This window comes from Carassius auratus, unplaced genomic scaffold (assembly GCF_003368295.1).
Source record: "Carassius auratus strain Wakin unplaced genomic scaffold, ASM336829v1 scaf_tig00003633, whole genome shotgun sequence".
NCBI lineage: Eukaryota > Metazoa > Chordata > Actinopteri > Cypriniformes > Cyprinidae > Carassius > Carassius auratus.
The window spans coordinates 154829-171969 of NW_020523535.1; the positions used below are offsets into that span (position 1 = coordinate 154829).

Below are 17141 nucleotides of genomic sequence, written 5' to 3' on the forward strand. Positions count from 1 at the left end.
TTTTCCTTTTTGTGATTTCATTAGAAGCCGAAAAGCAGTTGACACCAACAGTTGTTAAACCTCAAACATATGTCTTCATTGTACAGACAGATTATAGAAAGTCATTTCCCCATTAGAAGGAAGACTTATTACTTCTTAAGAAAGTAGTCCTGTTAATTGATATGCTTGTTTCATATTTACATAAGATCTCCACCCTTCACTAGAAACGGTTGGCGATGAGCCAGGAGATGCTTTTATGAGTCACACACATTCCTCTGTGCAATTATAAAGCTCCTCCTTTCCTTTCATAATATCAGAGAGCTCGAACACTGGACTGCTAATCCAAACATGACAGCTGTGCACATCGCTTTGGTGCTGCGTTAGGCATTCTGCTCATAATCAATCATTCTTTTGCGCCAATATTACTCCAAAAACATTCTTAGTTCTCCACTAAGTTTTGTTTCAGATGGGCAGAGCTCAAGCAGAAAGTCAGTGTGAATAGCAGAACGCTGAGTCTTCGTACAGTATATATGTTAATATGCAAATCATTTGAGATGAGAATCTCCTGACCTTTTTAACCCCTAAAACTACAGAAAGGCCTGAGGGGATATTAACGGAGAACAGTTGGGTGTGTGCTATTATACAATGCATTTATTTGAAGATTTAAAATGCAAGTGAGCTTTTTATGATAGATAATTATAAGATTATAATATAATAAGATAATTGGGCACCACCTACTGAATTTAACACAACGTGAAACTCATTGAGTGGTTATTTTCTAGTTTCAGTCATGCATTTATATGCAAGTTAGTACTCCGACTTTACAGTTCTACACTTATAAAAAGATAACAGACAAAATTACGAATTTATCATTTAATCATTCAATGTTTTTTGCAAAGTCTGTTATGCTCACCAAGGCTGCATTTCTTACACAATTTTATTGTATTTTGAAAATGTGATTTATTCCTGTGAAATGTTTCAGCATCTTTACTCCATTCTTCAGTGTTCTGCTTTAAAAAAATAAAAATAAAATTCCCCATCAATGTTAAAAAATGCTAAATGTTTGTGTGGAAACCAAAAAAAAAAAAAAAAACAATTATAGATTATATATATATATACAGTGGGGCTCGAACGTTTGGGCACCCCTTGCAGAATCGGTGAAAATATGAATAATTTTCAAAAAAATTTTTGATGCATTAAGAGCTGGGGGGTGAAAACTTTTGGAATTTGAAGATCAAGGTAAATTGTACTTAATTTGTGTACCGGGAAACATACAAGTATCTTCTGTTGCTTATGAAGGGCAGAACTAAATGGAAAAAAATTATATTTCAACCAAATAAGACAAATTTGGCCATCTTCATCGTGTTCAAAAGTTTTCACCCCCTAGCTCTTAATGCATCTTGTTTCCTTCTGGAGCATCAGTGAACGTTTGAACCTTTTTAAATAGTTGTGTTTGAGTCCCTCAAATGTCCTCAGTGTGATAAGATGTATCTCAAAATTATAAAGTCACTGCTTGAAAGGGTTCAAATATGCAAAGATGCTGGAAAACTGAAGAATCTGCAGGACCTTAAAGATTTTTCTGAAGAACAGTTCTCAGTTTAACTGTTCAGAACAAACAAGGGATTCATGCACAACCATCACAAAACAGAAAGACAGTCAAGGATCATCAGGAAACAGAAACCAGTACTAAGAACTAAGGGTTCCCAAACTTTTGAGTGGGGTTATTTTAATAATTTCAGCAATATTTTTGTCTTGTGGACTAAATGTTAATATCTTTTATGCACAATATCTTACTCAGGACAGTACTAAATAAAATATAACATGCATTTAGTATGATCTCTCTTATTTTTTGAAAATTACTCGCATTTTCACAGAATCTGCAAAGGGTGCCCAAACTTTCGAGCCCCACTGTGTGTGTGTGTGTGTATATATATATATATATATATATATATATATATATATAATTATAATTATAATTAAGATTCCTTGATGAATATAAAGTTCAAAAGAGTAGCATTTGAATTAGAAATTTTGATTTAATGCATTCTTGCTTAAGAAAAATAATTTTATAAATTGAATTATTATTAAAAGTTTTGCAGACCTACACAAATTATCAAATACATTTTTGCTGCTACATTTTCTCATTTTTATTATTTTTGTTTAATTGTTCAGTCAAAATCTACTGTGTTTATTCAGCGAGGACTAAATAAAAGCAACAGAATCTGTAAAGTAGTATACACGGCTCTCTTCATGATCTCTGTGGGTTTGAGAGGAGTCCAGTTTGTCTTTCCACACAGCAGTCACTTCCTGAGGCCCCTCTTGGTTCTCTTTGACCTGTAGAAGGAAATATAGCCAACAGCCTTTAGTTTAGCTCACATCTGCAAAGCAGGATTTGTTTGCCACATTAGGAGTGCACTAGCATATGACCTCAGAGCTAATAGAAATTATTATATATTTGTATAAGCTAACACCAGAACAGTCTTCTGATAAGAAGCACAAAAAAAATAAAATTTATAATTATTATCACCTATAATTTGTAAGCAAATCCTTTACATTTTAGTGGTATTCAGAAACAGAGTACGGTAAAATCAGAAATTATAAGTAGCTATAAAAAAAAAATTCCAAAACTATAAATACAATTCTAAAATAAAACAAATTATAATGGTATTCGTTCTAAACATTCGCCTATATCAATACTATAAATAGAGTATGTGATATTATCCGGATATTATCCTTATCAAAGCGGAAAAAAATAAAATAATCTGACATCATTGAAACTGTAAAGGGTTTACTTTTAAGTATGCATATTCACAATAAACAAATCGACTCAAGGTTACGTATGTAACCCTCGTTCCTTCAAAGAACTAGGGTTACATACGTAACCTTGAGTCGTTCCTTTTCAGGAACTCGAGCTGCGTCGAGCGCTTTGGGGAACGATATACCAACGCTGCCAGACTTCCAAATCCCTTCCTAGTGTGTATCCGAAGAGTACAGCTAAGGTGGGAGAACAGAAGAGCCCGGAGTGGCTTGCACATCAAGATCGTAAAATCTGACAAATGTAGAGGGCGTGGACCACCCCGCAGCGTTGCAGATGTCCAAGAGGGACACACCTGCTGAGAAGGCCTTAGAGGCCGCTATACCCCGAGTAGAGTGAGCCTTGGCCCCAAAAGGAGGGGGAAGACCAGAGGACTCATAGGAGACGTTGATAGCCTCGACTATCCAACGACTTAGGGTCTGCTTGGTGGCAGGAGAACCCTTGTTAGTAGGACCGTAACAAACAAGCAATTGGTCGGATTTTCTCCACAGGGCAGCTCTGTGGACGTATGCATCCAGTGCCCGCACTGGACACATACAGTTTAGCTTCTCTTGGTCTGGCTCCCGAAAGGGAAGAGGACAGAAGGCCTACAGTACGATAGGTTGTGGTGTAACAGAGGGAACCGTACTCGAGGTCTCAGCCTCAGCGCACCGCGGAGGAAACGTGTAACTAGGGGGTGTGTCTACCCACTGACTGATCATTAATAGGGACATGGAAAGCAGCTATGACCGCCACCTTTAAGGTGTACGTGGTTGAGAGACTCTCTCGGTTGAGAGACCAGCTCAAACCCACAGTTTCCACAACTCCAGGCGAGGGTGAATTATCGTGCCTTGCGCCTGTGAGAGTAGGTCTGTCCTGATCGGTATCTCCCACGGAGAGCCGTCGAGGAGCGAGACTAGAGCCTGCCGGGGGCCGACCACAGTCGGTGTAACCCCGTTGAACTTCGGTGGTGGATGACCGAACTGAATGCAATAGCCTTTTTCTATTGTACGCAGGACCCAATGAGATATATTTGGCATTAGCTTCCACGCTGCTAAATAATCTACTAAGGGAATCAGTCTCTCGAGACTGACCTCTGTTGTAAGAGGCCTCCGAAGGGGCGGCAAGCATCCCAGCTCCGCTGCGCTCACGGGCGGAAGTAACTGGGAGCAGCACTCGCTGAAGGCCACTGCGCCCTGAAACTCTGGCAGGGATGGCAGACCGACCTCCTGAGGGTACTGAAGTGAGGCGGGCACCGTATAATGAGGTGGACCATGCTCTACCCCAGTAGGGGCTACCCTCTGGATCCTGGCGTCAGGATCTTTTCGTCGAGGACTTCCGGGCTTCGATGACTGTTCTTAAATCAGGCTTAGCCCTAGAAGCCCCCAACTCAGAGCGTCGCTGAGGCCCTCGGTCCCGTCGTGGGGGAGCACAAGCGGCGACACTCTGTTTTTGTGCTTCCCGATATGAAGAGCCAGTATGTGGTGTGGTGATCTCCCGCCCAGATGCACCACGAGAGCGATGAGGGAGGAAACTCTGGAACGCCGCCGCCTGTTTGCATGCCTCTTTGAACCTGTCGATGACAGTGTTGACTGTGTCGCCAAACAGGCCCGAGGCTTGAAGCGGGGCGTCCAGGAGGCAGACCCTGTCTCTTTCTTTTATCTCTGACAGGGTCAGCCATAAATGCCTCTCCGCGGCCACTAAGGCTGCCATAGACCACCCAATTGCATGAGCGGTCTCTTTAGTGGCGCGGAGGGAGAGATCAGTGGTCTTCCTGAGCTCTTCAATATCTTCAGACTTGATCCCCTCTCCCTCATCGATATCTCCTAGTAGGTCAGCTTGATAAGCTTGTAGGACTGCCATAGTGTGAAGGCAAGCCCCAGCCTGACCTGCTGCCACATAACTATTGCCCACTAGCAATGATGCAACTCAAAGAGGCTTAGTGGGCAATGTCGGAGCCTTTAGACACGATGCCGAGACGGGTGACTGATAGCCCGTGAACGTCTGTTCGACCCGTGGCATCGCTCTATAACCCCGCTCTCCCAGCCCCATCACGTTGCCATAATATAGTGAATCGGGGCCTAAGAGGCGGGTCGAATAAGGGTGGTTCCACGATCTTGATATTTCATCGTGGCGATCGGGAAAATATGGAAGGCTCCGACGTGGAGGTGGTTGCCTCGGCCGCAGAAAGTGTTCATCTAGTTTGCTTCTCTGCGGCTCAGTTTGTTTTTCAGCAGGCCATTAGATTTTTCATTTATATACTTTGCGCGTCACCACCTCCAAAAGCTTCTCATACTGGGGCGACAGGGGTGGCGAATCCCCAGCAACAGTCTCCACATCGACCTCCTCGGAGGAAGAGAGGTGAAGAGCTGATCCCTCACCCTGGGGGGAAGAAACCGACGAGTGTTCTTCCGAACCCAGGGTTTGGGCGCCGGATCTGGCAGATGAGGAAGGAGATAAGGGCTGGCCCGTCTCCATTCCCTCTGACAGTTCCACCTGTGATCCCCACGAGTGCAGCAGCCACTCTGCCTCAGCAGAAGCGGGGCCAGCACTGCAAGGAACGCTGGTGAAGGCTCCCTCCTCAAAGAGAGCCCACCGGGATCGAAGTGTCCGCATTGGCAATCGTTCACAATGCGGACAGTCGGCCCCCTCGAGAGTCGACTCAGCGTGCTTCGATCCCAGGCAAGACACGCACAGACTGTGTGTATCCCCACTCGTAATGTAGCGAGGGCAGGGAGGAACACACAATCTATAACGTGGCTTGGAATGGCCCTTTGTATGTTTGGTCTTTTTCTTTACTTTAGGCATATTGAGCTGTTTTAGCGATCTTTTTAATGGCTAAGGGACAGACAACAATAAATAGGACCAACGGGACAGACTTTTGAAATGCACACACAGAGCGCTTGCTGACAGACGCGAAGCTGAAGCCCGCTCCGTGACGTCATGCCCTTCCGTTGGACAGATTGCACACGATATTCAGAGTCGGTCACGTCGTTCCCCAGGGACGTTCCCCAAAGCGCTCGACGCAGCTCGAGTTCCTGAAAAGGAACTATGTCTTTGTAAAAATAAAGAAACAAACATAATGCGCTTTCAAGTCTGTTTCCTTGAACTTGTGGTGTGGCCAAAGTTTTTATAATTTTTATAGCTTCCTGGTCGCTACATCACCCCGCTCCGTGACGTCATGCCCTTCCGCTGGACAGATTCCACACGATATTCAGGGTCGGTCACGTCGTTCCCCAGGGACGTTCCCCAAAGCGCTCGACGCAGCTCGAGTTCCTGAAAAGGAACTATGGCTTTGTAAAAATAAAGAAACAAACATAATGCGCTTTCAAGTCTGTTTCCTTGAACTTGTGGTGTGGCCAAAGTTTTTATAATTTTTTTCTTGTTTAAACAAACATATTTGTTGTAGGCTTGTTTATTTTATTCCTGGTGTATGTTCATTTTGCTGTTTGCTTGTTTTCTCCTGTTGAAGTACATGCAAAAACCACTGAAAACAAAAACATTTATTTGTAATGGGTCACATATACACTTATCTATAGTGATTTAATTTAACGAATTGTTGAATAAAGTCATTATTTTTGTTTACTCCACGTACATAAAGTATTCTCGTCACTTTATAGCGTTACGGTTGAACCACTGATGGCAGATGGACTATTCTGACGATGTCCTTCATACTTCTCTGGACCTTGACAGTGTAATATACTCGGCAGTCAATGGGACAGTCTCAAGCCTCCCGGTTTTCATCCAAACTATGCTTTCATGATGAACGAACACTTATTATCGCCACGTACGAGCAGTGAGAATGGGAGAATCATTGCATGTGCGCTCGAAGAAGCAGAAGCTCCGAAATCACAAAACAAGCATAAACATGACCTACGTCAAAAACAATATGGAAACGTTAGGTGACGGAGAAAATCTGAGTGGCAAGAGTAGTGACGCTAAAGTTGCTTTTTTAAGACAGGGAAGAGAGTGATTATGTCAGCAGTACTCACTGTAATTTACATAACTCATGCTGATAGTATTAAAAAGCATTGTTTAATGCTGATGCTAGCTGAAAAACTACTGAATGCACCCTTACATTTGGCTGAAATGCATTTTTTTTTTAAGATATGAGAGTGCACTGATGTCTTAAATACTGTATGAACAGGCAGCTTACAAGGTTTTAGTACAGATCTTCTTTCTCTGCTGATTTAGTAATCACATGACTGAGATCAGTGCTGGACATGCACGGGTGAATGCAGATTTTGCAGCAGCAGATTGCAGCCCAAACCTCCATGCCCTCAAGCTCTTTAGTTCTGACACCCACAGTCGTTTTCTGCTGCAGAAGCAGCTCAGCCAGCTGACAGCACTGACACTCTGATCAGCTTTCACAAAGACTGTGTCTGTGTTACATGCCTGGGGCAGGAGCGGATGAGTCAGCTTGGTTTGAATGAGAAAGCCCTCTGGGAAGTATAACAGGGTAAACAAAGAAAAAAAAAAAAACCTATACCAAACTCTGGGAAATGCCAGATTCATTTTAGTGGAGAACAAACACCAACTTGCCAACCTTCTGAGTGCCAAGATTTTTTATCTGCATGCAGATTCAATGATGAGTAGAGAGCTCAACATTTAGTAATACAATTAATCTATTTTACGTTTTGATGAGTTGGTGGGTAATTCTTATAAATTTGTATGATCCCATACATATTTTATTTTTATTATTATTATTATTGTTATTGTTTTTGTGTAATCTGCTAACACCACAGTATAGCTATATTATTTACATGCACCCACATTATCAGTTAATAACTGAACTGATGGCTCAGTCAGACTGAAAAGCCTTTTTGTAAACTCCTCAATTGATCCAAATTACATTTAAATCAGACTTAAAGGGCTAACAAAAAACGCTTGCCAAACTATTGTTGTGGTTCATTTATGTTGTGTGCATGAAATAGACACAATCCCAGTCAAAATGCAAAAAAAAAAAAAAAAAAAATTGCCCTGCAGAGTTATTTTGGCTAAAACTGGCTTTCATTTTGGTGTCTTACTAATATTTGCATAGTGCATTACGAACATGAACATTAAGAAACTTGTGTAATTAGATGGAGGTAATTATCGTTATGTTTTATCACCCAGCCCTAGTCTTACATAAGTGTTAGCTTTTCAGATGTCGTCAAGGCAAAAACAGCAGTTATTCTCACGGTAGCTCCAGTGACATCATTCCCGGTGGCTTTCTCCAAATCTTAACGCACTGCACGGAAACTGTGCGTGAATATATTCTGTTTGCTGACATTAGTGCATGTGAACACAGCTGGTTAAATGACGGGGTGTTTATTCCATGTGCGTTGCCATATAACTGGGTGAATTAATACGAAATCAACATCTCGTAAAATAGCTTTCTAATGAAATCATGTTGGGACAGACACAGATGAACTCACGTTTTCTGGTGGTCACTGACTCTGTTCCTCAGGACATTGATCTGTAGAGAGATCCGCAATCAAAAACACTAAAACTCAGCGAACACAGGATTATGAGATTGTGATGAATGAGTTATGTGTGCTCGGAGCAATGCAAGATATTACATTTATATAACATGCAGTGATGATTCATATACACTGAGACCAAAACAGGGTCATTTGGGATGTCATGTTGACTTGAGCTGACCTCATATTTCTGTTTGGTAAACTGGTACTGTAACTCAAACTTCTCTGCTTCCAGTTGACGCATCCAGCTCCACAGTTCCTTTGCTTTCTCCCTGATGAAAAAGAAAGAGAAAGTAGCATTGTTTTATATCACTGAATTACTTTATTTAATTATTTAGTCTATGGAATTCTATTACTAAAGTTAAAGATTGGTAAAAATAATAATAATAATAATTTTCAGAACACTATAAACATTACAGTTCTGTCATCATGCACCATCATGTCATTAAAAAAAAATGGATGAAAAAGTATATTCAGATTTTTTTCGTATGGTAACCAAAACTTATTTTTTGGCATCGCTGCCTTGACAGGAAGTGAACTGTAAAGAGGATCGGTAAAGGTCCACAAGTTGGGACTCGAACTCGGGACGCCCGAAGCACAACGGTGCTACACGTTGGCGCTAAATTGCCAACGAGCCAATTTCCATGAGTTTGTGCTTGTTGTGCCATATTAATGAGTTATATTAACAATCACTCCTCAAACCTGAGAGCAGAGTCGCTGGCATTGTCGATGTCCAAAGATTTGCGGCGATCACTAAGAATCTTCTTCTTCTTCTCTCTCTCAGTCTGTTTCTTTCCACTCCGTCTCTCTATCTGCAAAACAGCATCAGAGACAACAGTATTGACAGTGTGTTTTAATAAAGCATTGATACTCGATGATGTATTTCCTTTTTACCTTTTTAGTGTGTATATTTTAAAATGCTAATCATTCTAATTTGCTGATTTCCTACTCAAGAAAAAATATCATCAATGTTAAACACAGTTATACTTTGTGGAAACTGTGATCTTTTTTTTTTTACATAATTTATTTGAAAAAAAAAAAATATATATATATATATTTTTTTTTTTTTAATTTAATTTAATTTACTTCAAATAAATTATGTAAAAAATATTTATTTTTTTTGATAACAGTGAATATTTTTTTTAACAATGTAATGATTTTGTTTCCAAAAAAAAAAAAACTTGTACAATAGTGTAAATTATGATAGTTGTTAAACAATGCATATTATGTGAATTTTAGAAATATGTTTCAGAAGTGCCATAGCTAATGATTTAAATGCTTTTAATTACATAACATTTTTAAAAGCCATCCCAGTCAAGTAGAAAATTGAATCTTCATCTCTGACATGGCCTTTATTTTATTTTTTTAAAATATTGTTTGATTTATGTCACTAAACTGAGAAATGTCTCTGTCTTTATCATACTGTCTCGTCTCTCATCTCTGACCTTCTGCATGTAACCACCGAAGTGCAGACTGGTGAGCGTCTTCTTCTTCTTGGCATCGTCCTCCGCTCTCTTTTTGGCTTCCTCTTCCTCCTTGCGAGCTCTTTCCTCCTGAACATTTGAAAAGAGGAAAGGATTTGTAAAGCTACAGTAATGTCCATCAGTGTGTGGTCCCAGAAACCCCTTGCGCTCACCTCCAGACGCCTCTGTCGTTCCCTGTCGCGCTCGCTGCGGATCCTCTGCTGCTCCGCTCGCTCCGAGCGCCGTTTCTCCTGCACAATCACTCACATTACAACTCACAGATCACTCAACAACAGCTTATGGGGACGTTTATTCTAGAAAATAACAGAGCTGATAGATTAGACACTTAATGTCTGGTAACTCCTTTTTCAGGCTCATCCAGGCTTGAACTGACCCTGTTGGAATATTTTTCCTCTGGGTGACATGTTTGCCCTAATGATTGCATATTTATAATTTTTCTCTGTCTTTAGGGATTAATTAATTTATGATTAATTCACGAGTCTGTTGACATGGTAATAAGCAGCTGTGATGTAACAGGACAACGTTGCTCACTCACAATCCTGTCTTTAAGACTGATGAGTTCCTCCTCCTCCTTCTTACGGCTTTCAAAGTGAGCTTCAATCAGAGTCTGGAGCTCATTCAGGTCTTTCTCCATACGTTTACGATGGATGTCCTGAGGGGGAGAACATGTGGCATTTGAGATTGAGACCAAGATAGTTTGCCTGACAAAATGTGCAGGTATACAAAAGCATCAATCAAAAGCTGAAAGGTTTCAGTAATTTGCATCTTGAAGTTTCTGTGTTCAGTCAAACATTCTGTTGAATTCATAGAATTTCTGGTTTCTACAAATCTTACAATGCATGTTTTCATTGGTCAGGGTATTTTAGTACTTCAAAAAGAAAAGTGAGACTGATTGTCTTCTGGCTAACTGCTAGTTAGTCAAACTCGTTCTTAAGACACAGTCGTAACATTGTGGCTGTGTTTACGCAACTGGCCCTGATGTGTCAACAGTGCATTTTTGTATTTATTGGTAAAATCGTTACGATCATTTTACAGAAATTTACTGGTATTACAATGTGAAAGGGGATCATATTAAAACTCATACATGCGTATTTTTGGTGTAAAAAAAAAAAAAAGATAAAAGAAAAGAAAATGTGTCTGAATTTAGGTAAAAAGTTAAAAAATGAGACAGAGCCCAGGCTGAATTGCTTTAGAAATTACCCCGGATATTTAAAATGCTAAAAAATATATATTACAGTAATTATACAATTATAAATATAGTTTACAGATATTAAATGATAATTTTTTTTGTTATTTTTTTTATTATAAACATAATATTTATTATTATGTTGTTATATTTTATTATCTAATATTTCATAATATCTGTTATATGACAAATCCCACCATTTAAAAAATTTCATATTTTATTATTATTATTCTTATTATGAAAGGAATTAATATTTGGATTAATAAAGCAATGACGGCTTTGATTGATTGCTGCTATTTTTAAGTTTCTATTCATTAAAGAATTGTATTTATTTTTTGTAATCTTTTTTTTACTACATTTTTACTGTATTTAATTATTGCATTGCAATTTACTATTGTCCTCTTGCATTATAGACACTGTATTTACCGTTTTAATACTGTAAAGCTGTTATGTATACAGTTGACTTGACCTGACATTCTAGAGTGGTTTGACATCCATTATTAATAAGAAAATAACTTGTAGAATCCATTTCAGTTCTGAAATAATATGGCAAATATGCTTATAATGTGAAAGTGATGGCATGGTTATTAAAAGACAAATGCCATAAGACAGTTTAAGGGTGCTGCGGGTCTGGTCTGGTAATTGTACTCACATCAAAATCAACTCGTTCTCCATCTGGAATCTTTGGGGGCACCAGGTTCGGCAACATAAATGGTCTGGAAAATATAATGATGATGTGTCAAACTTCTGTATCTGATCTTTAAAATAAAAAGCTAAAACCAATCCATGGTTATTCATTTAAACTTACTTTAGGAATTTGGGTTTCGCCTCTTCTGAAGAATCAACCACACAAACAACAGAAGTTATTCAAAGTTATGAGGGACTTTTTAAAAATACTTTTTTTTTATTAATTCATTCTAAAAAAGTAATGTCTGATTAAAGATATCTTGTCTTTGTGCTCTCATGGCAGTTATTGCACAATAGCAGACGGTTACAGGTGAAGAAGAATGTGTCATTAAATCTAGGGACGAGATTATAAACGGTATACAGATGTCTTATTTCTGATGGAATGAATGTTATCACAAGAGGATTTGGGATGATCTAAAGATTTGAAGATACAGTTATCCAGAAGGGTGTGTGTCATCACACAGGTTTCTACATGTTTCAGACAATTACTTCAGAGCTATAAATCTCAGGTTTCCTGTCTTTGAAGTGCAATAAAGACCAAATACAGTACCACCTCCATCTTCGGTGTCTTCTTCGCCATCTAAAGGAGGGAAAGGAAAGGAGGTTATGGGTATTCTGCATCACTGACGGTCCCACAGAAAACAGAGGGGCAAAAATAGAGACTGATAACGGGAAAATGTGCCGTCACATACCAAACACTCATCACTTCATCTCAACATAAGAGTAGAGTTCAATTAAATGATAAACAGAAAACTAAAATAGAAATGCAACAGCTGGGGATTCATTTCTAACTATATAACAGCAAAAACAAACACAAATAACATTTTTTCATCTGTATAGAACAGAAAATAATATATTTTGGAAAAAAAATAGTAATTTGTTTCTTGTTTAACACTTAACAGATGTGAAGTTTGCAGGAAGTTGGACAAAGTAGATTTTATATAGATTTCAATTAAATATTTAGCATTTAAAACACTCGTTTTAAAAAGTATTATGATGACAGGTCAAACTGTAGTTTCAGTGTATTTTACTACATTCACTTTATTTGAGACTGAATGGGTTAATTGGGGGGGGGGGGTTACTTTGCTTCAAAATATAATACCGTTTTTCCATGTTTTTTTACTTCTCACCTAAAAACTGTTTTATTTGAAATAATACAAATATACAAATTACTTTTGGAAAATGGTGGCATATATATAATATATATATATATATATATATTTTTTTTTTTTTTGTCCAAGAGAATATGCCATCATTTTTGAGAAATTCTGTACTGTAATACTGCAAATTACTTAAATTAATAATAGTTTCTTTTTTTTTTCTTTCTTTTTTTTTTTTAAGAACTCTTCATGATCTCATCATTTTTATTGATTTGTTTATTGACCAAGATCTATTTTTGATTTTTTTCAGTAGCGTATTTAATTTAAATGAATGAATGAATGGAAACACTTCTCAGCAGAACTCTGAATTGTCTTCGCTTGCTAATGTTATTGGAACAAATCAATAATCTGTTTCTTTTCCAATTTAAATTGTAAGTTCATGATTTGTTACATTTTCTGGCAAAGCTGTCAGTATTCACAAGCTGGTTGTTTTGGGCTATGTAGCTCTGGAGGGGTTTGCGGTCAAACTGAGGGTCTCACCATGATCCTGAGTGGTCTCTTCCTGTTCTCCTGCTTCCTCCTCATGAGCCTCTGGAGAAGGTTGGAGGACGGATGTGGTTAGCATTACCGTGAATTATGAATCATTCGTTTCCATTCATTAGGTGTCAAATTACATAACAATTCCTTTTGGCAATTCCAAAAATACAAACTCTACCAGAAGTACATGTGTAAGAGTGTGTGATGAAGTTATTTGGAAGATGTGAGTTAATTCCCCGTGGGCCAGGGAGCTGTATACCAGCCTGGGCATGATGGGTACTGATGGCAGGCTTGTTAGATCACTCATACCTCAAATCTCTCAGATGGTTACACACTTACACACAGCAATACACATGTCTCTGCCCAGCCGCACAACTGTTGTCTATGATATAAATGTGCCGGCATATCTGAAGTCAGACCACCCGGACCAAAGTATTGTAGATGGTAATACCGTACTCCGGGTTAGTTCCTTTCCTCAAATCTGATTCACCCAGCAATATTTGAAAACTTAACACAATGCGGATTGTTGTTAGAATGTTAATTTTGCATGAATACTTTTTTATGTGAATACTTTTTGAATTATTCACTTCACCAATGAAAAAAAAAAATCTGTCTAAAAAAATTACAAGATTATCTAAAAACATTAGTAAAATTTGTTGGGCAGAAAGGGTCCCTTGTCAATTGTCGATAGTGTAGTGACATAAGCACGGCTCGCCCGAAGTTGCTTTCAAACCAAGTAGCTTACTTTTTTGTAATTGTGGCAAATTTACATCACATAATTGAACGAGTGAAATCTGTGTGAAATTCCCAGCCGTGTGGATTCCTGTTGAAATGACTGGACATTCACTGAACAATGGTAAATACTGTATGCCTGCACATTTTCAGCTAAATCCACACTTTGTAATGGGGTGCAAAACGTAGCTTTCGCTCATCTCAAACTGTCGCTCTGTAAAATTTTGTAAGTGAAATCCAATAGAGTGAATAAGAGTGAAAATTTTCCCTACACAGATTTAGCTAATTTTCATATTGGTCACACAAATTAACCCCATTGAAACATGCCACTGCGTAATAAAACCAGTCCAGTTGGCTATCGAGTAGGGTTGGTCCGATAGACGTCTTGATATTGAGCCGACATCGTGACATTCGCCATCCTCCTTAGTCATCTGCTTACTCTGTTTATGTGTTAAGTGAAATATATAAGGATTCATGCTTTGGGCAGACCCCCGCCCCCCGCCGATGTCATCGTTCATCGCGATGCTTCACTGTAGACATCGTCCGCCGCCCAACCCTAACTCCAGGGGTCAAAACCTCCTTCCAGGGGGTTCCATCAAGGTTGAAATGTTCCAGGGGGACGGGGGGTTTCGCTTCAATGGGCAGACTCCCAGGAAATAGTATAAAAATAGTCCAATTCAATGAGAAAACCAAGGACTTGGCAACACTGATGTTGACCAACAGAAAACTGCAATAACTTTAGTGTAAGCTGTGTTTCATAAATCTCTGTAGTATGGACAACGAACCTTTTTGGCCCACGAATTTCTGCCTAAATTTCAGTAAACTTTCTCTTCTTGTTTTTAATAAATTTCCTGTTGCTCAGATTAATTTGCAAGCAAAATCAGACATTGCAATAAGAATCTGCGCGATTGGGAGTTTTAAGTAGGGACGAGAAAGTTCCCCACAAGGATTTCGCTCATATTTTAAATTGGGGCGTGTGAATTTGCCGCGCTGAGTGTCTTTATGGGAGCGGTTGCTATTATAGTTGTTTTATTTTTGATTAACCAGTGTCTCTTTTTATCCTACAGTTTTCCTAATGTGAAGGCATCTTTATTAACACAGTCACAGTCGTGCTGCTGGTGGGAACATCGGCAGTGAGGCAACCTCAAAACAACAGCTCTCTTATTCATGCAAAATTGTTTGAATATACTGTACTATTGTATTTACTCACAGAATACCATGGTATATATATGTATATATATATATATATATATATATATATATATATATATATATATATATATATATATCCGAAAATAGGCTATAACCATGCTACTGTAGTATTTTTTAGTGTTTGTGAATGGCTTGTAAGCAGTAAGTACCTTCCTCATGCTGCGCCTCCTCCTGCTCCTCCTCCTGCGCCTCCTCCTGCACCTCCTCTTGCACCTCTAAGTCACATCATGCCGGTTAGGTGAGTAAACAAACAAAAACACATCACAGAGATGGAAGCTAGGAGGTCTGTTCACACTGAGAGACAGTAATGGATTAGTGATGATGTGCAGATGCTTCAGAACCTTCTGCTTTAATCCATGTGTGATGTTTCTGACAAGCAGAATAAACATAACTGATGCAAATCACGAGAAAAGCTAAGCGTTCGAGCTCGTAAATCTACGTGACGGGTCACCATATTTTCCAACCGCAATTAAATGTCAGAATATTTGATTATTTGTTTTCAATCTGAAAGGTGTAACGCATGAAGTGCAGAAAACCTGATCAACTGGTATTTTTGAAGGTTTTATTGAAGTATAATGTAGTCGGCCACTTCACTTTTCTAAAACTATGTAGCTGCAAGGCCAATATTTATGACTTATTTGTGTTTACAGTGGAGGTATGAGAGAAATATTTGGAAACACAAGACTTACCCTCCTGCTCCCTAGAGAACAAGACAGAATAGTGCTGTTATTTCCATTGTTCATAGCTCAAGTCCCTTCCCAACAGCTGCCTGAACTCTCAGATCAAATATATTATCAGATGATAAGCGGATGCTATTAAAATAACCTATAGCACTGTATGTAGTACACAGTTATCACAGTGTACTACACACAGTAGTCTTATATATATATATATATATATATATATATATATATATATATATATATATATATATATATATATATATATATATATATATATATATATATATAAAAAATGTATATTACTAGAAAATAAATATCGTAAGAGACCAATTTGCCACTGGATGATTGGATGGATGGATGATTATTGAACAATGAACAGGAACACTTACTCGTACTCCTCCACTTCTTCGTTGTCTGACATTTTTACTCTGAAATAAAAATGATATAAAACTTTTAAAAGAATAATCACAAATGATCCAAAAACACACATTTTTGTTTTTCTAAACATTCTAAAAATATATATTTTTTATTTATTTATTCTTATTTGAAATGAACTTTGTTGTGCTATTATGCATGCGTTGTTCTGTAGGTAATACATCCGTAGTATACTACATGACACACAATGCTCTTACCTGATATAGCAGCAGAGATGTGTGAAGGAAGGCTGTCTGTCCCAGAGGCGAGCTCTGCCTCTCCTCTTGATTCTTATACGATCTCATATGCTGGAGCTCATTGTGGTTATTTTTACCCTCAGAGATAAGTGGAGAACAGTCGAGCAAACACTCCCTAAAAGGCAGCTGTCATTGTTATGAAGCAGAGAATGGCGATGGCTAATGTCTCTTAGACGTGTCTCTGATAACACGAGGGACTGTTAGTCTGACTCACTTCATGGCAGTATGCTTACCATTCCAGATCTCACTCACACAAACACGTTCACATCTACAGTTTAGTCCAGCTAGGATGGAAGGTTTAATACAAGCTTTCAAGCTTAGTTTGAACTTAGGCCTTAGGTTGTTTGAATACCTTCATGTTGTATTTTTATTAAAACCTTTTTTTGCATTTATTTTAAGTTTTTCGGCCTTTGTTTGATGCTCTATGCGGTTGCTAATGTGCGTTGGATGGTTACTAGATGGTTGATCGAGAGAGACACTTTAATATTCATGTAATACAGAACTAAAATGTAGGAAATATTAATGTTAATAGTAATAGCAATAATATAGTATTAATTGTATTAGTATTAATGAGAAAATAGTATTAATGATTAACATTTTTGTTACTATTTTGA

The 17141-nt window shown here is 38.4% G+C and overlaps 1 protein-coding gene across 3 annotated transcripts; it reads right to left on the reverse strand.

Annotated features, from left to right (window-relative positions):
- Positions 1-2101: 2101 nt before the first annotated feature.
- On the reverse strand, positions 2102-16582 carry LOC113070261 (troponin T, cardiac muscle isoforms-like). Of its 3 annotated transcripts, XM_026243485.1 has the most exons (15): positions 16489-16552; positions 16246-16284; positions 15863-15873; positions 15323-15388; positions 13233-13283; positions 12146-12172; positions 11714-11738; positions 11558-11621; positions 10255-10371; positions 9872-9949; positions 9681-9788; positions 8938-9047; positions 8417-8507; positions 8191-8231; positions 2102-2313 (listed from the first exon to the last, which is right to left on the reverse strand). In XM_026243485.1, the coding sequence occupies exons 2-15, from the start codon at positions 16275-16277 to the stop codon at positions 2280-2282; spliced, it is 855 nt and encodes a 284-aa protein (XP_026099270.1). In that variant the 5' UTR covers positions 16278-16284; positions 16489-16552; the 3' UTR covers positions 2102-2279. The 3 variants fall into 3 exon arrangements, with proteins under 3 accessions (XP_026099270.1, XP_026099272.1, XP_026099271.1); XM_026243487.1 differs by lacking the exon at positions 15323-15388 and having other exon boundaries at positions 16489-16582; XM_026243486.1 differs by lacking the exons at positions 15863-15873; positions 16489-16552 and having other exon boundaries at positions 15323-15353; positions 16248-16284.
- Positions 16583-17141: the final 559 nt, after the last annotated feature.